Source organism: Durotheca rogersii (assembly GCF_024521655.1).
Source record: "Durotheca rogersii strain YMJ 92031201 chromosome Unknown GGS23scaffold_5, whole genome shotgun sequence".
Taxonomy (NCBI): Eukaryota; Fungi; Ascomycota; class Sordariomycetes; order Xylariales; family Xylariaceae; genus Durotheca; species Durotheca rogersii.
Window position 1 is genome coordinate 1,477,835 of NW_026251236.1, and position 23,912 is coordinate 1,501,746.

At 48.7% G+C, this 23,912-nt stretch overlaps 9 protein-coding genes across 9 annotated transcripts; 4 read left to right on the plus strand and 5 right to left on the minus strand.

The window, feature by feature from the left end:
- Positions 1–1,689: 1,689 nt before the first annotated feature.
- Positions 1,690–3,005, plus strand: GGS23DRAFT_558797 (uncharacterized protein). The gene is made up of 3 exons (XM_051515775.1): positions 1,690–1,826; positions 1,907–2,479; positions 2,627–3,005. The coding sequence occupies exon 2, from the start codon at positions 1,926–1,928 to the stop codon at positions 2,370–2,372; it is 447 nt and encodes a 148-aa protein (XP_051374056.1). The 5' UTR covers positions 1,690–1,826; positions 1,907–1,925; the 3' UTR covers positions 2,373–2,479; positions 2,627–3,005.
- Positions 3,006–3,062: 57 nt separating this feature from the next.
- Positions 3,063–3,861, minus strand: GGS23DRAFT_558798 (uncharacterized protein). Its single transcript, XM_051515776.1, has one exon. It carries the CDS (start codon positions 3,826–3,828, stop codon positions 3,427–3,429), a length of 402 nt encoding a protein of 133 aa, XP_051374057.1. The 5' UTR covers positions 3,829–3,861; the 3' UTR covers positions 3,063–3,426.
- A 908-nt stretch (positions 3,862–4,769) lies between these two features.
- Positions 4,770–6,761, minus strand: GGS23DRAFT_422663 (uncharacterized protein). Its single transcript, XM_051513778.1, has 3 exons — positions 6,038–6,761; positions 5,466–5,926; positions 4,770–5,398 (listed from the first exon to the last, which is right to left on the minus strand). The coding sequence occupies exons 1-3, from the start codon at positions 6,533–6,535 to the stop codon at positions 4,915–4,917; spliced, it is 1,443 nt and encodes a 480-aa protein (XP_051374058.1). The 5' UTR covers positions 6,536–6,761; the 3' UTR covers positions 4,770–4,914.
- Positions 6,762–8,064: 1,303 nt separating this feature from the next.
- GGS23DRAFT_422707 (MFS general substrate transporter) lies at positions 8,065–10,219 on the minus strand. The gene is made up of 2 exons (XM_051513779.1): positions 9,408–10,219; positions 8,065–9,342 (listed from the first exon to the last, which is right to left on the minus strand). Exons 1-2 carry the CDS (start codon positions 9,962–9,964, stop codon positions 8,196–8,198), a joined length of 1,704 nt encoding a protein of 567 aa, XP_051374059.1. The 5' UTR covers positions 9,965–10,219; the 3' UTR covers positions 8,065–8,195.
- A 164-nt stretch (positions 10,220–10,383) lies between these two features.
- On the minus strand, positions 10,384–12,473 carry GGS23DRAFT_594885 (cytochrome P450; the record flags this gene model as incomplete). Its single annotated transcript, XM_051518229.1, has 10 exons — positions 10,384–10,558; positions 10,672–10,891; positions 10,947–11,112; positions 11,160–11,276; positions 11,332–11,461; positions 11,516–11,612; positions 11,761–11,839; positions 12,049–12,177; positions 12,231–12,341; positions 12,402–12,473. The coding sequence occupies 10 exons, from the start codon at positions 12,471–12,473 to the stop codon at positions 10,384–10,386; spliced, it is 1,296 nt and encodes a 431-aa protein (XP_051374060.1).
- Positions 12,474–12,928: 455 nt separating this feature from the next.
- On the plus strand, positions 12,929–14,873 carry GGS23DRAFT_558809 (uncharacterized protein). Its single transcript, XM_051515777.1, has 6 exons — positions 12,929–13,338; positions 13,391–13,456; positions 13,535–13,575; positions 13,658–14,037; positions 14,098–14,187; positions 14,244–14,873. Exons 1-6 carry the CDS (start codon positions 13,197–13,199, stop codon positions 14,443–14,445), a joined length of 921 nt encoding a protein of 306 aa, XP_051374061.1. The 5' UTR covers positions 12,929–13,196; the 3' UTR covers positions 14,446–14,873.
- Positions 14,874–19,074: 4,201 nt separating this feature from the next.
- Positions 19,075–19,403, plus strand: GGS23DRAFT_558813 (uncharacterized protein). The gene has a single exon (XM_051515778.1). The coding sequence runs from the start codon at positions 19,107–19,109 to the stop codon at positions 19,356–19,358; it is 252 nt and encodes an 83-aa protein (XP_051374063.1). The 5' UTR covers positions 19,075–19,106; the 3' UTR covers positions 19,359–19,403.
- Positions 19,075–20,489, plus strand: GGS23DRAFT_558814 (cytochrome P450). Its single transcript, XM_051515779.1, has 3 exons — positions 19,075–19,259; positions 19,396–19,713; positions 19,762–20,489. The coding sequence occupies exons 2-3, from the start codon at positions 19,489–19,491 to the stop codon at positions 20,260–20,262; spliced, it is 726 nt and encodes a 241-aa protein (XP_051374062.1). The 5' UTR covers positions 19,075–19,259; positions 19,396–19,488; the 3' UTR covers positions 20,263–20,489.
- A 1,077-nt stretch (positions 20,490–21,566) lies between these two features.
- GGS23DRAFT_422780 (putative allantoate permease) lies at positions 21,567–23,876 on the minus strand. Its single transcript, XM_051513781.1, has 10 exons — positions 23,637–23,876; positions 23,427–23,568; positions 23,145–23,368; positions 22,746–23,079; positions 22,493–22,683; positions 22,371–22,433; positions 22,161–22,308; positions 21,992–22,107; positions 21,869–21,935; positions 21,567–21,794 (listed from the first exon to the last, which is right to left on the minus strand). The coding sequence occupies exons 1-10, from the start codon at positions 23,746–23,748 to the stop codon at positions 21,665–21,667; spliced, it is 1,527 nt and encodes a 508-aa protein (XP_051374064.1). The 5' UTR covers positions 23,749–23,876; the 3' UTR covers positions 21,567–21,664.
- Between the last annotated feature and the right edge of the window lie 36 nt (positions 23,877–23,912).

The following is a 23,912-nucleotide window of genomic DNA, read 5'->3' on the forward strand; positions in this document are numbered from 1 at the left end:
GTCAGCGCTAGTTCTATACAGATGCAGTTACGGGGTCCTGGGGCAGGAGAGGCAAGTTGACTTATTGTTCAGAGAACTATTTGCGACCAGCCTGTCTTACCTAGAGAAAATGGCATCCATGCATCCTTGCGGGGAAATAGGTGTTGTCCCTTGGCAGTTGTTGGCTCAAGCCAATACTCTGGGCTCTCCTCAATGCCAGGCGCTGCAGGCCAGGGCGTAAGTCCTTCGAAGAGATACTGAGTTGCCGACCCAGGGGCTGTCAGCCACATTCTAAACGATGGAGAGGCTCTTGTGCTGGCCGCGAGTGGATATAATCTTGATATCTCTTTGATTATGCCCAGGGTGTAAGGTAAGTTGTAGATGAGCTGAGAAGCTTCTCGTAGCGCTGTCGTTACGTCGTTTGGATTTGGACCTAATACGGCGTCGCGCTCAGACCGCATTGTTAACAGACAGTCCGGATTATCCTCGAGACATTTCATAAGGAAGCAGATAGTCGCGGCGGCAGTGTCCTGCGCGGCAAACAGAAAAGATTTGATATTAGCTATGATCATGTTAATGATTAGAGCATCGGATTAGACAGTCGTGGAGTCAGCATTGTTGAGATGCTTAACCACAAGATCAATCACGGTGGCTTTCTGACTAGCGACTTTACCATCAGCGGAGCCCAATCTAGGTGTGATGTATGGCTCCACTAGATGATGTATGATGCGGTTGTTTCTCATAATCTTATACGATGCCAGGGCATGAAACGGTGTTAGAAACCGCGAGCCTTGTTGGCCCACAGCTTCATCAGTTGGACTTGTTCATGCAGAATTTTGAACAGCGCTGTTGGCGTTGAACCGGTGTGCTGGTGGAGCTGCATGCCACTGGACGAAGTCAGCGGCGCTGAGGCTGTGCGAGCTGTACACAAATTCGTAACATACAGTGTTGCTCTGCATATAAAGTCGAATGTCAACTTAGTTGCCTTTTCTTTAAGCTTAAAGACAAGGCCCCAGGTGTGGTTTTCGCAGCAAGGGTTCCGCAAAACATCTACAAACACAGCGGCATCCTCAGTAAGCTCAGGGAGCAACGCCAAAATATTGCGTGAGCTGAAGGCCGAGTTGAACGCAGAACGCCAGGTCTCCCGGAATTGTCCCCCGGCAGAAGCAATATCAAGGTTGCCTATCAAGGATTCGACGTAGTTTCAAATGCTCTGGAACTTCGGGAGCGACTTGACTTGGAATAACCGTGAGGCCGTAACAACATCGTACAAGTCGAATATAACAATATGCCAACGATAGTCATAAGGACTGAGACTAGATAGTGAGGGAGCAACTAGCTGCTTAGTTTAAACTCCATCCAGCCAGATGAAATTACGCAGACGGGAATCCAGATAGCAACACCCAAATGATCAGCCAAATAAGACAGTAGTTATGATCGAACAGAAAGCTACGATTGGCGGCCACGACGAGGACTGGGTTGACCCATCAACCGGGACATATATCGACATAAAGACGGCTGTCTTTGCTTATCCAGATACAGTCGCTGACTACTTTAGCCGATTGAACCTCTCACTGGTTCCTATTACGCGATTATTTATAACCGAGTGTGTCGACTTTGCTACAGGATAAATAGTCGACTTTATCTCGCCGAGTGGCGCTTTACTCAGGTCCGCCTTGAGTGGTTACATGGACTAGCTCAATGAATATTCGGCTTTGCAGGTTGCTTTAACGCGATCTATCCTAGTCTACTCGGATCTCTTGCTATCCTTTGGAGACTTTGTCGCCAAATATAGGTTACAGGACTTAGTATCTTGGACCCTTTCTGTCAACCAGGGTGCCGTGCCACTGTTAGATATTAGAATGCTGTACGTATTTAAATATCTCAACCCGGAGGAGGTTGGCAGTCTCAAGGAGGGTCTGCTCACCACAGAGAATCAATCTACCATGGAATCGTACCAAAAGGCCGCTGAGTTCCCGGGTTCCGATGTCTTTATTAACTCTACCGTCGCCGGGATGGGTCGATCCTGCCCCCAAGAGGTACGCGTTGCCCTTCACACACCTGCTGGCCTGAAATTAGTTGTTGCAAAGAAGATGCTGTCAACTATCCCACCAATGCTCGGGAACCTGAGCGGATACGACATTTTAGAGGAAGAAATGCTCGTTTTACGCCGTGTACCCAGTTCCAATTGGCGGCGGCTTGCTCCAAGTGTACTACGGTGGCCCGACAGTGCTCCCGGAAGAGCAGGCCAAGGTCGATATCGTTGCAAGCACACAACGTTTCCAGGAGGCGAACGGGTTGCGGGTGACGGACCCCGATTGGGCGAAATTCTCCGGCCACTCCCCATTCAACCTTACGGTCTCGAACGACGCCGCCGAGAGTGGCTTCTATGAAAGACTCTTTTCGCTTAAGGGGCAGCGGAATGCTTTTTACAATGGAGCAGTGTGGTATACATAGGATTTGAGTTCGTTGTGGAGTTTTACAGACGACTATATCATCCCTATTTCACTATCATTAGACCCGTCCTTTGGAGGGTTTTATTATTCGGGCAGCACTTTACTCTGCAATACCGAGTAAATATTGTAAAATGGGGTCAGGGTCCGTTCGGGCATTTATTTGGTGTGGTTTTGGGTGAGAACGTACGTACTTTGGCTATCTCCGAATGTTTTTCGGGCATAAGCACCCGTTCTGGACATATTTTCCCCGAAATTGTAACGGATGCAGTCTCTGGTCATTAGATTGAGTGAGAGACCCTGAAATCCTCCTCCAAGCGACCGGGCTTGCTGGACCCCGTGACAAGCTTCATCACATTCTTCCGCAGTAGTAGGCAAAGCTAGGGGTCATGTTTCTGTAGCTCATATCGCTGCCCGAGAATCATGATTGGCCTTATATAATATGTGGTCATTGTGGTGGTTTTGTGGGTTCGGCTAGAAAATAAAGTAGTTAGTCACCGGACTGACGCTGAGTTGGGTATCATACCAGAAAATAACGCTAACGAGCCTCAACGAACGGGGACGTGGCGCAACGGTCAGTTCAATTAAACAGTCACCAAACGTCCTCTTCAATTACTAATCCCGGGACAGGTAGCGCGTCAGATTCCAGATAAAGGAATTTCCTGAAGGTTGAGTGTTCAAATCACTCCGTCCTCAAAATTAAATAATTTTCTTTTTTACTTCTGTCGTCTTCTCTTTTTTTTTATGTCCATATCAGTTCCAATCATCCCCAAATAACCTATTTTTTTTTCCCGAAAAGAAAGTTCACTACTTATAAGATAGGTCAGGGATATAAAACAGTTCCGGTATTTATTTGATACTAAGGAATTTTTCAACACAAAGAAGTAGTCTGTTTACTTGCTGCGTCTTTCTGATCTTCCTTGGGAGGCCGTGCTTTTGGAAAGTATATATCAGGATTCCCACGAATGCCTCGGATTGTCCACTCTTCTTTTATCTAGGTCCATTTCTTAGACAGTGCGGCTGCGTCAACCCATTGGATCGAGGCATCCTCAGGTCGTCTATTAGTGCAAGTGTTTTCGCATACTATGCATCGGGGTCTCCGCGGAATATAACAGGGCAACGACTCTATTGTCCACCGTGGATCCTCGTCCGTTGTGATATCGGTTTCGCATGTCCTGCATATATACTGCTCAGTGCTGGGCAGTCCAAAGCTTGCTGCACCTTCTTTTGTGCGAAGCAGAACGTCTGTCCAACCTGCTCTCTGCGGTGGCCTCTTCAAGGCATTTGCATCAGGTTGAGACCGTGGGATGTTATCGCCCATTTGAACAGCCCACACGGTGATGCCTTTCGCCCGACAATTCTCAAGACCACAGCCGCCCTTAAGATAGCGAACCATGTATTTAGACGGATCTAGCTTCTTGAATCGATGAAACGCGTCATCGAGGACTCGGGAACTGCACGCACCACACTTTCTAGGAAGAGGATGCTTTCCTGGTATAGTAAGGTTCGCGATTATGCTTGTTCGTTGGACAGGATTGGCTTGCTTGAAACAACGTAGAGCAACGTCGATCATTACCCTTGTGATACCAACGCCCTCGCAACTTTGAAAGCCGGAGTGCTTGCGGCTGAGAAGTTCATGAGCTTTTAGAAGCTCAGCTATGGAAGATATTGGGTTTTGGTCGATTCGCAGGCCTTCTTGGTCTTCCAGCCAACCGCGGAGCCGAAGAGGAATACCCTCCCAGACTGGGTCTCTGAATGTGCCAAACTCGTCTGACTCGCTGAGGAAGAGGAGACTGGCGGCATCGTCGATGCTGAAGGACTCGTCGATCAGTGATGAAACTAGGGATTTGAGGCCCTGTGGCCCCTTGATAGCAACTTCGACCTCGGGGAGAATCTTAACCACGCTTGCACTCTCAGTCTATGGTTGGCTGGTCAGTTTTATATCTTACCAAATTCTCTAGTTCTGGTCATATTATACAGTGACAGTCACTCACCTGGGCGTTTGCGAATGGAGATTCTTCCTCTGGAAGTATTCCGCCAAACCCGTTATCGTTGGCAGCATTATCAAGTGCTTGGTTGTACGGTACCCCCTGTAACGGAACTCATTCCCAAACTTCCTGGCTGAGACTGTTCCAAAAGTGATCCAGTGGCTTCAGTAACTGTCTCCTTTGCACAGCTAAGCACCTGTGCTATTGCTTCTTTGTTCAGATCTTTCTGCCGCCCCCACTCAACCTTCGATAACGACTGGAGTGGGTGAGGGTAACTCTCGGGACACGCAATAGGTAAAGTAGAACTAGCACTCACCTATCTTCGAGGTCACGTCACGTAAGGAAGATGCTCACTGCTCCTGGGCGAGCAACTCGCCAGTAAACACGAGCTTTCGTGAAGCTATGGATTAAGTACACTTCATCACTGACCATAGTTCTCCACCAATGAGGTCCGAATGTGCCTCTTGTAGCCTAGAAGGATTGGTTCTGACATCTTATGGGAACAGCTTCCATCCCCCGGGGACACCTTTCTGGAATACACCTTCAGGGTCGAACTTTTTGCTGACTCGCTGAAGCTCCCTCTTGTTTTCCACACCGTAGGAATCGATCGGGTCCTGAAAGTTGAGCGAGTAGTTCATGTATATAAAGTCAATCAGCTGACCCCTCGATGAAGCAACCTCCCTCATCTTCTCCAAGGCACCCTTGAAGGCTCCGAGGACCTTTTCGTCGTCGTCTTTTAGGTTCCAGTACATCAGAAATGCGACGGAAACGATAGGGCCGAGGCTAGGATCAAGGCCCAATGAATTCCCACCCTTGTTCGCCGACGCTTCAAGTTGAGACCGCGCGTATGGCTGAAGCGTGTAGGAGCAGATTAGTCCTTGGAGGTCTTTTATGGGTTCGAGCGCAGACTTCCAAATATCTGCACCAGCCACGAGTGTGTCGACATCGGCCTTCACGTGGAGGTTCATATAGGCAGACCTAACTCGAGGTCAGCTTTTTCCGCTAAACGAGGAAGTGGTTAGGCTCAGGTTTTAGCCATTCTTACCGTTGGTTAGGCGGAATGTCACCTGCTTGCTCCCTCGATGCGTCTGACAGGTTCATCATCCGCATGGTATTTAAACCGTCGATCTGCGTTTCCACATTGGTAAAAACATCCAGAACAGGCGGCTTTACAACCTCCTGCGTGTAATACACCTGGTTCATCGCCACGGTTTCAGGCCCAAACGAGGCCGTGTAACCAAGACTCATCATCAAATGTGTTTCCACAGTTGCGTCAGGCTTTTGAAGTTCGCGGACTAGTGCCTCAACTTGGCTAGGAAAGCTTTGGCCGAAGTAGTATAAGGAACCTCCCCAAAAAGGCCCTTGCTTGAAGGTTCTCATGTCGTAGCGGGTAACAACACCGAAATTGTTGCCTCCACCTCTCAGTGCCCTCCACAGGTCCGCGTTCTCGTCGGTGTTTGCATTGACAACCTCACCGGAGGCCAGAACTACCTCGTAGTTGATCACCTGGAAAAGAGGGGATTAGAACGGCTTACGTCTTTGCCAATACGACGATACATTAAGTGTAGGACAGGACAGTGATAAGTGTTCAAAAAGGCTCAATCGATTAAAACTTACATCGTCGCATATAAAACCTTCCCGTGATGAGAAGAACGATAGACCACCGGACAATGCCAGTCCTCCAATGCCACCCTTGGACGAGCGCGAGCCAGAGCAACCGAGCCCCTGTTCGACCAGCTTATCGAACACGGGACCCCAAGTCTCGCCGGCCGCGATAGAGACGACTCCGTCTCGAATTTCAATGCCGTTCAGGAGACTCAAGTTCAGCGTAATGCCGTTGTCGATATTGGAGCACCCCGGTGCAGGCTGGCGACCGCCGCCGACAATGGCAAAGGCCGCTTCGCCAGCGATCACGAAGGGGCGAATGGTTTTGACAAACGTCGACACCTCTTCCTTGGTCTTGGGCTGTACGATGCAGGCGGGGATGATGTCCGACTGTAGGGCCGACTGGTAAGAGCTGCGGTTCAGAGCTTCGTGCTCCTCGGTGCCCCGGGAGGCAAACTTGACCCCAGGAAGAGCCTGCTGTAGGGCCTCGATAGCTTTAGACACGGCCATTTCTGTCTTTACTGTCAATCTACTTTGCTAAGCTGTGCAGTGTCGTTATCGTCCTGAGATGACGTGCCGACAGAACTCGAGTACTAAAAAGACTGATTCCCCAAATCGGATCCAAACAGCTAGGAATTTCTTTCAAAAGTCAGACTGGAGCCCCGTTCGTGTTCTGGTACCCGTATGATTGCAACTGTGCGGCCCGCCGTTAGAAATAAGCCTGCTATTGCCTTCCGCTCCTTCGTTTGTTGGTTGGAGGGGTGCTGGGATGCTCCGTATTACCTGTGCCGCCGCGGCTATTCGGACGGTTACTGATTGCCTTGTCTGGGGATGTAGGTCGTGAGGTAACGATACTCATGCGTTCTTCGCTTCATACTTCCACACCATTAATGTCAGCACCGGAATCGCGCGGCTGAGTACATGACCTGCCCCATAAAGTGATAGAGACCGTCAGAGCAGGCATGGCGGCTAGGCGGCCGCATTCAGTGCCCCGCATCTCGGTGAGCACATCCTTTCGACGCTGCAAGTTGGATTGTTGGTTTGGCACCAAAGCGAAGGCTGCCTCGTGTTCAGAAAGAAAAGTAGGTTGGGATGGCATACCTTATCCTCTCACTGGAAAGGACACTGTAGACGCAGACAATCCTGGACCTTGCACAGTGGGTGCTGATGGACGACGTACGGAACAAAAATCTTCTGAGACACGCGCAGAGTGTTGGTGGTAGGTATTACAGAGCCTTGCGCAACTCACACAGGCCACAGTATGGATGGTGATCGGCGGTGATAATCATGTTGGTAGTACAGAGACTTGTGAAACTCACACAGGATGTAACGTAAATACCGATAGTACCGATAGGCGATGCAGCAGCCGTCGTTCGTCTCTTCGCGTTATTGGGGTAGTACCTTAGGTAGCCTTGCGAGATTTACACCAGATGCTACCTACGGATCTTGTGCGATGTAACCTGTCCTGCCACTGATTATATTATCAAGTCCCGCCTCCAAAACTGCGCTACCTACCACATCTCGTTGCTGACCGCAGTTAGGAGGTTCCCGCATTTGCATCGAGTCCAGACCTCTTTGCCTCCCTGCCTGAGGGCTCCCCGAATCGAACCCTTAATGTCGCAGCCACCAACTTCGAGCGTAAGCATTTATGGAACGTCGCACTGGTAGTATATTGATCCGCCGATGCTTTCCCCTTTAGTCCAATCGCTCGCAATATATGATGGTCCCATCGCTGTATTACGCTACGTCACACGGACAAGGCTCCGCATCATCCGAACAAAGGGGTAAGAATCAAGCGAGGCGTTGGCGTGGCGGGAAGGTAAAGACAAGTGCGCTACTACTCCGTAGCGCAATAAAGAAATCGAGTCTTGAGTGGCGAGCCGCATCCTGCAGTTTTTCGGTATCATGCAGTTTCCCGGTAGGAGGAATTTGGTGGGAAACTCGTTCATCTAGGTATAATATATCACCACGTAAAACGTAGACGCCTACATCACACTGTGCGGTATGTAGGCATATGAGGACTGGTTCAATTGCTATGTGGCATATATGGTGACTATAAGTATTGGTAATTCGAGACAGAAATGCATGTATGCATATTACGGTCATAGTTCCTTGCAACCAGGACGGGTTAATACGTAGGCCTAGTAAGGAGGCAATCCCCAAATTCTATCTAACGTTGCGTGCTGGAGGGTTGGGTGACGGTAAGGGTTCCGTCTTTAGCTGTGGCAGCCATTTCCTTCTCCTTTTCCTCCAGCCCATACTCTGTCTCCAGCTCGTCTCTCAGTTCATGTGTCCTCTCGCCAAAGACGAGCAAGAGCCCAACAAGACTAAACCCTAAGCATGTCCACCATATCACCCGCAAGCTCCTCGCGTACACCTGCCCGACCTCGTCCCAAAGCTGAGGAGAGTACCTACCAGCCTGCCGAGCGCTGTGTACTTCGCTTGCGAACGCGTAAGCTTGGCCATCTCTCAACCGGTCACGCACAGCCGGGTCAGAAACAAGAGCGAGGTTTGCATTAACGGCAGCATTGAAGATGACCGAGGCAATCGTGACACCCCATACATATCCGAAGGTCTTGATAAAAGAGTATGCGGCAGTGATAGACGCCACGTCCGCTTCGGCAAGAGCTGACATAATTGCCGGTAACATCGTGGAAACGGTGATTCCCAAGCCGGCGCTAGAGATCAGCTCGAAAAAGACCCAGGCAACTTTGGGCGTTTTGCCGTCGAGCAATGTGAATACGCCCAGACCGAGCGAGGATAGGCCAAAGGCAACGATGTGCAAGATCTTGTAATTGCCAAGCTTAGCTAGGAGTATACCGCCTATTACGGCGAAGAATAGGGTTCCAATAGCGTATGGCAAGAAGAACGTCCCGGATTCCAGGACTGTGGCTCCCTTCAGGGCCTGGAAGTAGACCGGCAAGAAATAGCCGATCGCCTGAACCACGACGGATGAGATGAAGGTCAAGATCAGTCCAATCGCCGAAGTGCGGTGACCGAACAAATGACCGGGGAGGCTGGGGTGGGAGGTGAATTTCTGTTGAATATGGAATGCAATCCAGCCTACACCACCGAGGACGAGCGGTAGGATCACTTGCCAGGAAGACCACGGGTGGTCGACGCCGCCCATCACAAGGCCTAGGAGAACGGCGATTGCACTAGGAATAAAGATCGAGTTGCCGACGTAGTCGATCCGGAGCAACCTTGACTTCCCCGTGTGCTGGCTCTGCGACCCTTTCTTCATGCGCATGAACAAGAAGGTCCCGCAAAGCGCGACGCCGCAAATGGGAATGTTGAGGTAGAAGATCCAGCGCCAGCTATAAGAAAATCAGATCAGTCTACAGCCGTCGCCGCAAGGTCCATGATAGCGGTTACTACTTACTCCGTCTGCGCAATCGCGCCTCCGACGGGGGGGCCCAATGCAGCAGCAACGCCGGCAAACGAATTCATGAGGCCGACGTATTTTCCGCGCTCGCGAAGCGGAACCAAATCGCAGCACACAATGTCCAGGAGCACGTAAAGCCCGCCGGCGCCGACTCCCTGCACCGTTCGGCCGCCGATCAACATAGCCGCGGACGAGGCGCCGCCAGCTATGCCGCTGCCGAGGACGAACAGGGCCGTGCAAGCGATCAAGGGGTTCTGACGTCCGAAGATGTCGGCAAGCTGCCCAACCAATGGCTGCACGACTGCCGAGGCAACGACGAACGAATTGGCGATCCATACATATTGTGAGCCGCCGCCGATGACCGCCGTGATGGTTGGGAGCGCCGTGCTGATGATGATCACGTCCAGTGCGCAGATGAACGCGAGTATGCACAGCGACGCGAATATGCCCCAGAAGCGGCTGCTTCTCCGGGGGGTGCGTGATTCGCGAGCATCTGGGCCGGAACCATCGTCGTCCAGATTCTCAGCGTTCTGGCGATTAAAATCAGAGGACATGATTGAGAGTGAATGTAGCGAAGGACTAGGAACAGAATAGGTTACCTTGGATACCTACTTGGGCTGCTAGATTTATTGTATTATTGTAGGTAGGCTTTAGAAAACGCGGGTTGTGGAGAATCGGTTCCAGGTATCGAAGAGAAGAACGCCAAAGAACACTGGTGGAAGGGAAGAGTTGGGCGACTCAGGTTATGTTCAACAACCAACAGCGTTTGGCTAACATCCCATATGCACCGAAACCTCCCAACCTCAGACAGTACGTACTTCATTCAGTGTAATAATATCTACCTAGGCCGATGGGTAATATTGCCACGTCCCCAAGGCGATGCTTACCAAGGGCGCAGCGTTATTCGCACTCTGCCGGTCGCTGCTTTTTCAGTGTCACGCAGATATCAGGGATCGACAGCTCTGCAAGCCATCTAAGCGCTGCTATCCCTAGGGGTAAACACCACCATAGTATTCTTCTTGGGCAGCATGCTGGACCGCCATGTATGCCAGCGCGTTCTCTGCTGATCTACCAACTCGCAGTCGTAATTCAAGATAATTTGACCCAATATCACCTTCATGACCGCCACAGCGTAGTATCGTCCCGGGCTGTCAACTTAATAGTTAGCGCTCTTGCAATTTTCGGGTCCGCTGGGAGGTCAACTTGCCAGGTCATTCTCCCTGCGCCCCATACGTAGAATGTCTCGTCCGCATCGACAAACATAGACGGTTTAGGCTGGGAGAAGTTGAACTGGGAATCTGTCTCCGCACTCTTCAGGTCATTGGGGCTCGCAAATCTGAACCCGTTGAAAGTGAGGGGGTCGGGGTAGGACCTAGAGTCCTGCATGATGGCTTTGACAGGAACACATGCCCAGTCGCCGACGGACAACTTGGTACCGTCAGACAAAGCAAATGGTTGTGTCGCGTAACGTCGCATGCTCACTAGTAATGTAGCTCAGTTGACAATTCGGGAACTTTGAGGCGGGCTATGGCTTACTGGACTCAACTGGGGTTAGACGGGCGGACTCCTTTGTGAAGCTATCGAGTAGTGGGAGGCCAAGCCCTGTGCGTTCAAACTGCGCATACCGCGCCACCAGTTCCCTCCTCAGTGGTTCCACGTATTCTGGATGGAGGCACAGGTCTTGGACTGCAAAGGTGATTGTCTGTATGGGTCAGCTGCCGACCGTCGAAGAGGGTTGGTGACAATTACAGTAGAAAGAGCATGGACAGATCCAAACCAAATAGCCATCAGTTCATGGACTATGCGCTTCGGCGTCCAAGGCTTCTGTCGTGGTGCTGTTTCCATGATCCACTGAATGCAGTCCGTCTTGGAATAGTAGTCAGTCAACAATAGCATGTAGACTGGTATTCTTGTCACATACATGTTTCGGGACGTTTTGACCCAAGTTGGCGAGGTCTCTTTCCTGGCACCGTTCCTCGGCCACAGGAATCAAAACCGCATATATCTTCTCGTGTGCCTTGAGAAAACGAGCAATAATGCTGCCGATAGTACTATCAATGTGTTAGTCGGTCGCTAGGAGCGATTGGATGATGGAACATGCGCACGGAGCGACGCTTTTAGGAAGCAATTTCACAGCTTCGGCACATAACAGAGTTTCTTCAATGTAAGCGAGAGCAGCAACCATAAAAGGCTCATTTTTTGCTGTCGGCATAGAGTCAGATTTACCATATGGCAAGATAGCGAGAGTGACAGACCTAATTCTTGTCCGAAGAAAGAAACGGCGTTCGATAAAACCACCAGTGTCACAATAGACGGGTACACTGGTGTATGTTTCGCTCCTAAGACATACCTACATTAGCCATCGAGTATTGCACCGTCCACAAGGTCGGATGCTTACCGTTAACGATAGGGTGTTCCGAATGTATCTCCTGGAAGCGGGTTCGTATGATTACGCCCAACTGAGGAAGGATTTGAGGAAGGTTATTTGTAAGTAGGGTTCGAAGTGCGCGCACGAAGCCAATGCCTTCAGTCCCCCGTCGGTCAAACCAATTAAAGCCGTGCATTGTGTGTACGGGTTGTAGCATCTATGGGAGTAAGCCATAAACCGATTTTCGGGGATCGGCCTTGATGAACATACTTGCTTGGAGGCCGCCTGGAGGGAAAGGACGGTATCTGGCGCGCTGTCGAGCTCCCTAATGTGTTTCTTGGATGGTACAAACACGTAGCGAGTATCCGGGGACAATATCTCGTAGGGTTGATCTTTGGCCTAACACCATAAGCAACGTATCCCGGGCACCATGCGTGGAGGCGTGTGTTTACCCGGTCAAAGCCGTCTTGGATTAAGCTGGGTCCCATGAAGAGGTACAGCCAAGCGTAGACGCGCTTCGTGATAGTTTTGGCGACCTCGCTGGCCCAAACCGCAATATGTCTCTGCCACTATAATATCAGCAATGTTACATTTATGTCTAGTTTCCGTTGGTGATGGCTAACCAAGGCTTCTACACATAATGCTGTAGAGGGAATGATCAAGAGCGAGACGGCCACCCCGTGATAGCTTTTCATGTCCCATGGCGTCGACGCCACTAAATTCCACAAGGAAGCGAGCGAGAAAGGAACGAGAGACGAATCCATTTCGTTAGAACGACGCCCGATCAGGCAGCGGGCTTGAGAGCTCGGAAAATTCAAAGCAAGTCTTATGTGTTTGAACCTAATCTAAAGGCATAGAGTGTTAGGCAAACCGTCGTCAGATCGGTGCTGTTGCACCGCCAAACTAAATAGTCTACCAGATATGGATCGAGCAACTTAGTAAGTTGGCCCATTTGCCTATTGCGTGTATTGGTGCTGCTGTCACAGGCAATGTTACGAGCCTGCACACATGGACTAAAACAAAGAAGAGGGGTCGTAACAGATTGTTAGTTATCCGGCCCACTCAGCCGTTACGGCTAGCCAGCTGATCGCATGGTGGCATGCCCAGCCGTAAGCCGGCATCCTGTATCCTATCCGGGGTTCGATAATGTTGGACGAAGTGGTGATACCGCAAGCCTCAACAGCCCTCCAGCTGTATGAGTATTAGGTATACCAACCATTACGGACATAGCCCCGATCCCTGACTGACGACCGCAATATCTGAGGGCCAACAGGCCAAGATTAGATAACGGAACAAGTTCGATATAGTGCTTATGCCCTCCTCCACCCCCCCGCCGCCTTCTCGAATGTATTTTGAGCTCTCCTCTCCTCTCCTCTTCGCCTTTTCCCGAGCAACACTCACACACACCTAATATCACCATGAATGCAGCATTTGGATCGGGAGGTATCTCCACACAGGCATTTCTCGGGGTAGGGACATTTCTCGTTGTCCTGGCGGGCCTGTGCGTTGCCGCACGTTTCGTGGTCAACAGCCGGTCACACAGATTCAGCATTGCAGACTGTGAGTGCTTACTTTGCCGCCGTCGGCGGTGAGCTAACGCTCACCTACGAAGGGGTATCTGCTGCAGCAGTCGTTATCTTAGCCGGCACGTTCGCGAACTTCTATCTTATAACGCAAGGTGCGTGGCCATGCCTATGTGTGCCTAAACTACTCTCCTTACGCAGGCGAAAAGTGCTGACATGAAGCATATTATTAGCTATGGTTGATCCGAACTCGACACTATTCTACCTTGCCCAGGTGAGAGGCGCCTCTATCTTATAGAAAGTTCTACTTATCGGTTTAGCCAGTTCTAACGTGAACCCTCCTTACTATATAACAGCTGGTAGCAGCTAGCAATCCCATCGCAGCATCGGCCACCTGGTTTGCTAAGGCTCCGATTTTTCTGCTCTTTATTCATCTCTTTGGTGTCAAGCTATGGCTCCGATGGACCTCCTACGCTGCCCTTTTGGTGACCCTTTTGTATCTCCTAGGTTGGAATATTTGGGTCGGCATCAACTGCGTCCCATACAGTCCCGATGACGTCCCTGCACTTCTAGTGAGCTGCGCCTATGCGGGGTCAGTCGCCGGAGTTGCTTGCGGCGCCTTCAACGTCGTGGTGGGCCTCCTCATTTTCCTTCTGCCGCTTCCAGTCATCACGAAGTTGCAGCTGCCCATCGGAAAGAAGGTAGGGGTAGCTGTTGTCTTCCTCATAGGTATCTTGTGAGTCTGCCCTTTCGCAAGAAATTGCACCTAGCTTCCCGCATTAATCTTGTCTTAAAGAGCTGTCGTAGCTAGTTCAATAGCGTTATACTACAAGAGGTTGTCACTATCAGGTGTGTCAACTGATCTCAAGGCCGCAATGATTCTCACGTAAGTCTCTTAGTTATCCTACTTCGGCTAAATCCACATGCTAACCCTCCACTAAGCATCGTCGAGCTCTCGATTGCCATTGTGGTTTCTTGCGCCCCGGTTATTCATAGCTTCTGGTCCTCAGTCGTTGTCAACTTGGCCTTTTACTCTAGGATCCAGATAGCCGTGTCGTCTATCTCGATCCTCCGACCTAGCCAGTCTACTAGAACGAAGAACTCCCAGCAATCTAGGCAGCCTTTAAACGGCAGTTCCGAGTAAATCGTTACCCTACATCCATATAACGTTATTGATGATCGTGTTTCCGTAATAGGCTCGACGAGGAAGTAAGCCCGGGATGATGGAACAATTGCTTCGGTGCCGTTACGTGATCTCAGCGCCATATAAGGACCTAATACTTTGCGTCGCTTTCCTTGAAAAGATATCTACACGCTAGTAGACCTCGGTCACCAGGTCCGAGGGTGGTGCACTTACCCCGCTAGTGATTACGCTTTACTCGCTGCAATTTGTATTATTACGACTGGAAGAGGGGTTGTGATTATTCGAAATCACGGCATTTTATGTAGACATTGTAGCGGTGCGGTAGGACTTGTCTTTGTAGGGTTTAGGATGAGGATCTATATGGGTCTTGCACTCGTATTTTCACCATCTATACTTCAGCCTGTATCCTTCAGTTACCTCAATGTAGTGTAGGTTGATATATACTCTTTTCACCGCCACCCTCGTCGCCGTGCCTTCGTACGGAGCCCCTGTCTTTGTAACTATATCTTCGTCGTTCTTCCCTTAGTTAGCTGTGCTGTCCCTATCCTTCCCATTTGTAATAAAGAAAACTATTAAGTACTGCAGGTTTAAACGAAAAATCATATATGACTCGTCTTGCACTAAGCACTCAATTTGTAGAGTTCATATGTTAATATAATTACTTAATTATGTACGTAAATTTCATAATTTTCTCATTTATTTTCTTGTTTTTATCTGGAAAATCGTTTGTATGTAAGCCTGTATAGAAAAGTCCGGTTCGTGAGGGGGTGGCCCGTCAAGAAGTACGTTAGCTTATTACCCGATTTCATTATCTATTGAAATAAGCTTATTGTGTGGTCTGTCTTACTAGTCGTCTATAATAACTGATCGATATAGGACATAATGTATGAGTACCTAATGGGCGTCCAGAGTCCAGGTCTATCCGGTTTACGGGAGCGCAACCGCTGCCTGGTGTTTCTCATACAGCAGAACTAGCAACAGGTCCTAGTCTGTTATGTAAAGCAGGATAGATGGCAGACAAGGTTCCGTGCGCCTCAAGACGCGGGCTAGAATCGGCTTCTGGGGTATTATTAGACCATGTTTCTTAACCTGAAAATGCCTCATAAGTACGCCGAGCCTCCTGTAGAAGGCTTGCTGTTACGACTGCGCCCCTAATGCAAAGAATCAAGTGGCCGTCGGTTAGGCCAGGCAATAGGCCCCCATTGTCCTACCGCCAGTGCGTTCTTTATAGGATCAGAATGGTTGAGTAGTCATAGTAACGTTGCGTTGCTATCGCATAGACATCGACTTTAGGCCGCATACATTATAGTATTTTCCGGCGAGATTGCGTGATGATAGGATCAACCATTAAGTGTTGGTAGGTGTGCGCACCATAGGCATGCATACCATAGGTATGCAGCTCAGCCGCGGGAACAGCCACAAGGATTTCGATCCGCTAGCAGCCTGTAGTAAAAGGTGTGAGGTACTTAAAGACGGCCAATTCGAGATACCTTCCTCTTGAGCATACCGCCGCTATTATGTAGTACCATACCACCTTTTCGTGGGAGCAAGCCATGGGTCATTGTCTTGCCTACGAGCTATCACGGCAGCCTCTTTGCGGAACGCAGTTACGAATACCGAGGCACAGTTATGATTAATAGATCAGGATCGCATCGTCTCTCCGTTGGAGGAGATAGCCACCATGTAGATGCGAGCACAAGTCTTTAGCTAGTAGGATACTTTTAACCTACGCAGCGTCTGCATTAAGGTCGTGGGGGCCGGGAAAAATGGACAAGTGTGGCGTTAACAAGCTTTGGATTGATCTTGTGTAATAGCTTCATAGTATCATAATATTAACAGACTCTCGAATCCGTAGGTAATATAGGTTAGGATGACATTTCCCGAGGTCAAATTCAGACGCAGGCCTAAGAATACCTCGGTTAGCCTTTCGCTCATGCTATATTCAAAAATAATGGAGTTGTACATCACCCAGGTCCACGCGGGCCTTCTTATCTTGTTCCTTTTTGTTGCGTCAAGTTTCTTGGTAAATATATATCCCGACTATATAGGTACTGCATTTTGGAAAACCCAGAACGTTGTTGGTGTTCGGCGACAATTCTTGGCCTGGACTCGGGCAATAATACGTTCCCTATATAGCACCAAGCAGTGGATCTTTGAGGGGTACTCGAAGGTGAATGTCCCTGTATCTCGACCTAATCCTAGCTCTCATTAACGCGGAATCTTTCCAGTATTCGAAGCAGAATACTTTCTTTGGAATACCAATAATCGATCGCGGATGGTTGATGGTGGTACCCCCACGGCAGATCAAGAGGTTGTACTTACTCCTAGATAATATCCTCGACGTCTATACCACTGCAAATCATACGATATAGATAAGATGGATAATTTGGGACAAGGATGTCTCGGAGAACGACTTCCAGATGGCTGTTATTCGTAATCAGATAACCCGAAATTTGGATATCCTGACACCACCAATTGCTTTGGAGCTTGAGAAGGGTTTTGAGCGTGAGTGGGGGACCTCGAACGACTGGATGCCCATCAGTGTCTGGACCTCGGCCCTGAAGCTCATTGCTGGAGCAGCGAATAGCGCATTCTGCGGCCTTCCCCTCTGTTAGTGTATCTCGAGTCTCCCTCGATAAGTTAGGATAACGCTCCACGGACCACCCCTTTACGGACTACCGCGTTTAGACCTACGAACGCGTTTTTTAACGCGATACCGTTACTTAAATAACCTATAATTTCTCGATTAATTTTAATCCTCCGTAATTTATTTTACCATTAACTTATTTCTAAATTCTTCCTAATTCTCGTAATGCCTTTAAAAAATACTTAAATCCAGGCGAACGCCGCTATACGTATGGTTTTATACGGTACGAATATCCGTTAAGCTATCCTTAAAACCTATATCTCTCGTTCCTACCTAATACGCCGTATAGCTAATAAACCGATAAAAAAGGAGCTTAATAAGGATCGTTAGGCTTTATTACTTATTTAAAAAGCCGAATTAATTCGTTAGGCTATCGGATAAGCTAAGTTAGGCTTCGCGCCGGCGTTTACGTAGTTTAGGTTTATAGCCTAATACCTACTAAACGCCGACGGCGGTTCTCGAAAGCTAGGAAAGTACTAGCATTATCGTTTTCTAGTTCGAAACCTAGAGGTTAAGTCGTTTAAGGCTACGGTCGTCGATTATAAGCGGATTAAAGGCGCTACGGCGATAAATATTAACATTTTTTTCGATAAGTTAGAGGTTCCTTAATTAATAACTATCCCTAACGAACGCTTCTTTAACGTTAATAAAATAAGTATCGCTAAAGGCGTTACCGGGAATCATTAGGTAATTACCGATATTAATACCTAAAGGGTACTTAAGAAAGGCGTCGAAAAAAGCTAATGAATTATTACTTTTAAGTATATAGGTTACGGCGGAAGGCCTCTTCCTCCCGTAATACTTTTTAGAGGTATCGACGTTTAAGCGTAATAATTTCCTAACGATACTCGCGAACTATAAGAGGATTAACGGTTTCGGGTATTACCTAAAGGATAAATTAGTAACGTTATTACGTTATATTAGCTCTAAGATATCTTTATTCCTTATATTCGGGCTCGTTTCGGTAATATATAAGTAGTTTTAATTTACGACGGCTACGAATCGTATATTAACGACGATTTCCTTTAACGTTATCTTTAGAATAAGATATAGTTCGTCTTTTACTAACCTTACTATAGTTACGTCGTTTAGGTTTTAGACGTAAGAATATTCGGGTTATTAAAAAGAAAGCTAAAAAACCTTATCAAAGAAAGCTAAAACGTAGCTCTTAGCTTATACCTATCGAAAACGGATATTTTAAAGGCATGCCGATTAATTAGGATCTAATCGATAACTTCGCGAAATATTAAGAACGCCTAGAAGACCTCTAGGATTATTTTACGAGATCGTAAGAAGCCTTTTTCGTCGAGATTCGTAGTTTTAAAGGATAAGGATATCCTTCGGATATAGTCGGAGCTATCGGAGTCGGTTACGCGACTTAAAATACCTAATTTTACGATATTATTAATTCTAGAATATATTAAAACGCCTTTAACGATTAAGAATTACGGAATGCCTTTCGGAAAGAAATACTTATTACGGTTAGGTCCGAAATCCCGGCTTTAAGGCTATTAATTCGGAAGGCTAGTAATAACTAGGATCGTAACTAAGGTAAAATAACGGCTCTAGAAATATAGGTTAAGTATACGGTAGTAAAAAACGAAAGGAGTATTCCTAAGACCCGTCGGAAGGTCCTCCCGGCGCTAGGTAAGCGCTTCGTACGTATAGCTAATATACGGCGAGTAAAAAGGTCGTTAAAAGGGAGGATCGTATATAAGAACGAGGCAAACGACGAGGAGGTACCTAACGAATAAGAAACGGCGTAGGAACCGGCTAAAAACGAGGAATCGTAAGCGGAGGATTATATTAGGATAATAACGCCGTAATCGGAAGGTTTTAATTAATTTTAATAGTCTAAATAGCTTTAATTACTTACGTAGTAATAGTAATAGTAAGGGTTTTTTAGGTAGTCCGCGAAGGGGTGGTCCGTAGAGGGGGGGTCTAGCTTAGACTATGACTAACTTTAATCTTAGGTCGCGATATGGACTTCCTAGCTCGCCTGCGAGATCATGGGATGTGCCTATTTATGGGAGCCGTGCTTATTAATTCAACCCCGAGGCTATTCCGATTCATCAGCGGATACGTGGTTGGGTGGACCTGCTATATTCTACTACGCCGCGTCGCTGTGAGGTGTTTGCCGTTCGTCGAAGAGAGACTAATAAAGACCGTAAAGTTGAAAACTGACCCAAACTACGAATGGATACCACCTGTAGGTACCGATCAAGTGGATAAGTCTCTGGATATAGTTCGATATAGATTCTTATAACAGCAGCTAACACTGACTACAGAACGATGGTTTGCAGTGGATCATTGATGAGTGCTATGCCACGGGAGACCCGGGTTAACTAGAGCCCAGGCGTTTAACTCATCGGCTAGTGTTTCTGAATGACATCTCTATGCATTCTACTAGCTACACGGTCCAAAATTTACTCCTGGATCTGGCCAGCTCCGATCCGTCTCTTGGTTATATTCAAGCTCTCCGTGAGGAAGCAGCACGGGTACTTAACGAAGCTGGTGGTTCGTGGACTAGGCAGTCGGTGCAGAAGCTCAAACTCATCGACTCTACAATCCGAGAGTCTATGAGACTGATTCCTTTCAACAGTGTTGGCTTGCTAAGAACGGTAAGTCGTCGTCTGCAAATGAGGTATACGTATCTTATATACCGTTAGGTAATGGACCCTTACGGGATCGAAGTGCAGCAGGGAAACACAACCCTTAACATCCCACGCGGGACAATACTCACCATCCCAGTCGAAGCAATCCACCACGATGAAGCTGTTTATAAGAATGCTGACGCTTTCTATCCTTTCCGTTTCGCTCAACCAGGCGCCATCCGTGACATCATCGATGCTACTAACGAGACGACCTGTGAAGCCAGTGAGGTCGCTGGAAAGCCGGCGGAGGGGGGGAAACAGAAGACCAGCGCCACGATTGACGATGCTTTCCTCGGCTTCGGTTTTGGGAAGCATGCGTGCCCCGGCCGATTCTTTGCCCTGAATGAGATCAAGATCTTCGTCGCGTACATGGTGCTTCACTACGATATCCAGCACATAACAACACCCAGACAAAAAATGACACCTCTAATCTGGCTAAACGTGCCACTTTTCAAGGAGTTAAAAGTGAATATTCGCAAGAGGGAGCCAGTCGAGTTGTTACATACATCTTTGTAAACATTCTCGGGGAGATGACATCGAAATACTTATTTGGTTCCGTGGTACCTATACGACGCGACGAGGAAATTCCTAATACTTTTTCGCTTCCCTTCCGTATCGGAAAACATAAAACAATTGATTTTTACGTGACTTTATTCTATTAAAATAACAAGACTTTAAAACGCTGATCTCGGAAGCTGAATTAGACGGAGCCCCTTACAATATAATAGAACGGTATTACGAGCTGACTGACAGCTTTGGGGCGCCCCCCACTTACACAAGAAACGATATTAATACTAAACGCCACTGACACAGGATCGAGGATCAACTCACCGTAGAAAGAAGAACTCACACCCATGGCAGGATAACTAGAATTGCATAGCATCCGTAGGTACGTTTCTCACACCGTCTATCCCCATGTAAACGAGTCGTGAGCTTAACGAGACACCCAAATTCGGGACGGTTAAGGCAGGACCGCTTCCCCCTAATAATATGATATCTGTTGGCGAGCGCGTCCGGGTCGATCTCGAGTACAGAGGCTTGAATGCTGGAGCACGTGCCTGAGACGATGGTTAATTTCCCGTCAGCGTATATACTGTGCATGCGTCCAATCTCGATTACCTGGTCGTCGCGGTCGTCTTTTTTAATAATGCATAGACTATCGATCTAGGTATATCTATATCCGAGGAGCCATCTAACCTCTATAGCATCCCTGATCATCCTAGGGAGAACTACAGAATGACGCCGTAGGGAGTCACAGGTGTGTAGAAATTTCGAGTTGGTGCTCACGAAAGTGACAAAAGCGGCAGTACTCTAGACGTAGAGCTAGGCTCATATCGTTACATGCAGGCAGTTTCTCGCGTGGACTACTTCCGCTCGAGGTATCACAAAGCCGGTAATACCCTCGACGAAGACTACGTCGGGCTCGGGGGTCGTGGAGATATTGCGCGTTGTCGACACCGAAAAATGGCTGAAGCTCATCGACTTGATGATTATAGGGCTAGACCCGAATTTTCGAACGATAGCATGAAGACGACGATCGATTCATACATGAAAGCACGCGGGCCTTTGGAATGCCCATTTAAGCGCCTCAGTCTGTAATGTGGTTGGCTCGAAGACGAAACTCGAATAAAGCAACGCTTGTACGGTTAAGTAGACCAACGAGAACATCAGGTCACGAATTTGACTAATTCCGCATCACTATAATAAGCGGCTGGTTATACAGAACTTGGGCAGGGTTTGAAGGAACACTGCGACAGGAGTACTGAGGATGTTGAACTTAACGCGTCGTCCTGTTTTCAGTACCTACAAATTCATTCCTTTTATTTCATGCCCATAAAGCCCGGAAAGTGACACAGATGGGCGAGTGCCGTACGGGCGTTGCTGCCAGGGGATACTGTGTCCCCTGAGATGAACTAGCTTATGCCTGGGAAGCAGTACCCGTAGCCTTCGACGGCTTAGTATCGTCCTCGAGATCTTGCTCAGCATCTATCTGCTTGGGTGCCTCGGCTCCCTCGATAAGAGTGGCGCGGAAACTCTCTCTCTTTGGACTATCCCGGAGGTTAGAAGTCACCCCTTAGTTGTGGACAGTGAGATATACAGGAGATACTTTAGGTCAATGTACCGAAGGATACACGTCATGATAATTACCAAAACCCAGAGGGCGATAGATGATTGCCATCCGTACTTATCTGCTCGTTGTTAGTATGACTCATAAAGAGAGGGAGACGTATAATTCTCGGCTTACAGTAAGGAGCTTGAACGGCAGGCCAGACGAGGACTTGGCTCCATGCAGAGACCCCATAGTATACCGCGATAGCGATCCCAACAATGAGCGTCCTCGCTTCTGGATCTTGCGGCAATCTGCAGAGCCTTAGTTTCCGCCCACAAGAACAATACCATTTGCGTGGACTCACAGGTCAGACAGCCAGGCAAATATAAGAGGCGCTGTCCCCAAAGTCAAGTAAGAGATGAAATAGCTAGAATATGCGGTTGCCAGCGAAGTTGAGTTGGGGTGGGTCGTCCATATACTCATTGCGATACAAGGAATAAGGCCTATCGATGCTACAGGAGGTTAGTTCGTTTTCTATGGTCTTAGCTGTCGAACTTCATGGGAAACTCTTTACCCTGTGCTACAATCAAGGTCCACCGTGTTCTCAGGAGGTCGGAGAGTATCGCCCAGATCCAAACTAATGTGGCCGGTCAGCTTGGCGATCACTAAGCGCAGGCTTGGTCTCCGTAGACATACCAAAGACAACGTTGATGGCGCTGCCGCCAATCGGGATGGCGTTCACTTGAGATACAGTCCAGGTGGGGGTACCATCAGCATTTTTTAGACTCTTCAAGAAGAGGTTGAAGTAGGCGTAACCCCAAGAAGCCAAGACCGTCGCGATGTACAGAACCGGCACGAAGTAAGTCACCCAGTTAGTGAGCGTGCGCCTAGGTCTCGCCGTAAGCCACATCCAGATATATAATACGTATATACAGGGGGAATCACGTACTTAGCGCCGGCCCAAGTAATCCTCCTCGGTTCGGCCCGTCCGTGGCGTTCCAGGCGTTCCATGGCGAGCCGCGCATGCTCTTTCTTGAACCAGAAGGCTCTGGGGTTGATGTTATTCGGCAGATCGGGTAAGAAGAAGAACCCGAAGGCCCCTACGAACACGGTCATGATGGCGTTGATGATGAACAGCCACCGCCACCCGGCCATGCCGTTCGTGCCGTGCAGAGTTTCAATGACGGCGACTTGGAGCGCTCCAGACACCATAGACCCCAGGGCCTGGCACGAGTGGTAGAACCCCATGCGCTTCGCCAGCTCCGAAGGCGTATACCAGTGCACTAGATATCAAACTCATCAGCTACATCTGGCAGGCAGAGAAAGGGAAAGGTGGATAATTACTTACTGAAGAGGGTCATCATTCCCGGCCAGGCTGAGCTCTCGCAGAGTCCGAGGAAGACGCGAAGGATGTAGACTTGTTTCGCCTCGTGCACTATGGCGATAAGTCCCGTAATGACTCCCCAGCATATCTCCAGTCCGGAAAGCCAATAGCTCGGGCGTACGTAGGTCAGGATGATTTGCGACGGGATAAGCATAAGACAATACGCCACGCTGAAGTACGTAGTGAAGCTTGAGGGAGAGACGCAAGTTAGTGACGATTCTAGGCTCTCGACGAGTAGTAGCTTACTAATTGAGCTCGTTGCCGTAGAGAGAAAGGTCTTCTCTCATTCCCGACACATAGGCATTGTTGATGTTCTGCTGGTCGAGATCTTGCGGCAAGTCAGCACGAGAGACCGCCGGAGGGTTGGCTCGAGCCGGGTTCCCATACACTTGATCACTAGAACGTCCTCTTTGGTTAGCCGGTGAGATATGCCGAGTTACGATCCGTCCCACTAACCTTGGGACACGCAACCGAAAGTCATGAGGAAGAAATCGAGCCTCCGGACGAGGTCGCGCTCCTCCGGAGTACGCTCATGGCGCTGCGCAAACGCCAATCGACTAACGCTCATATTCACCGAGGCAACGGATTCGGACGAAGAGAATCAGTATAGGCACGAAGATTCTAAACACGAGAGAGGAGTTGGACTTGGGGTATCTCGCTTCGACCCGGCGATCTCCTGACTGATAGGTATATGCACTTGTTATCTACAGCGAACCCCGCTCAAGGCCATCA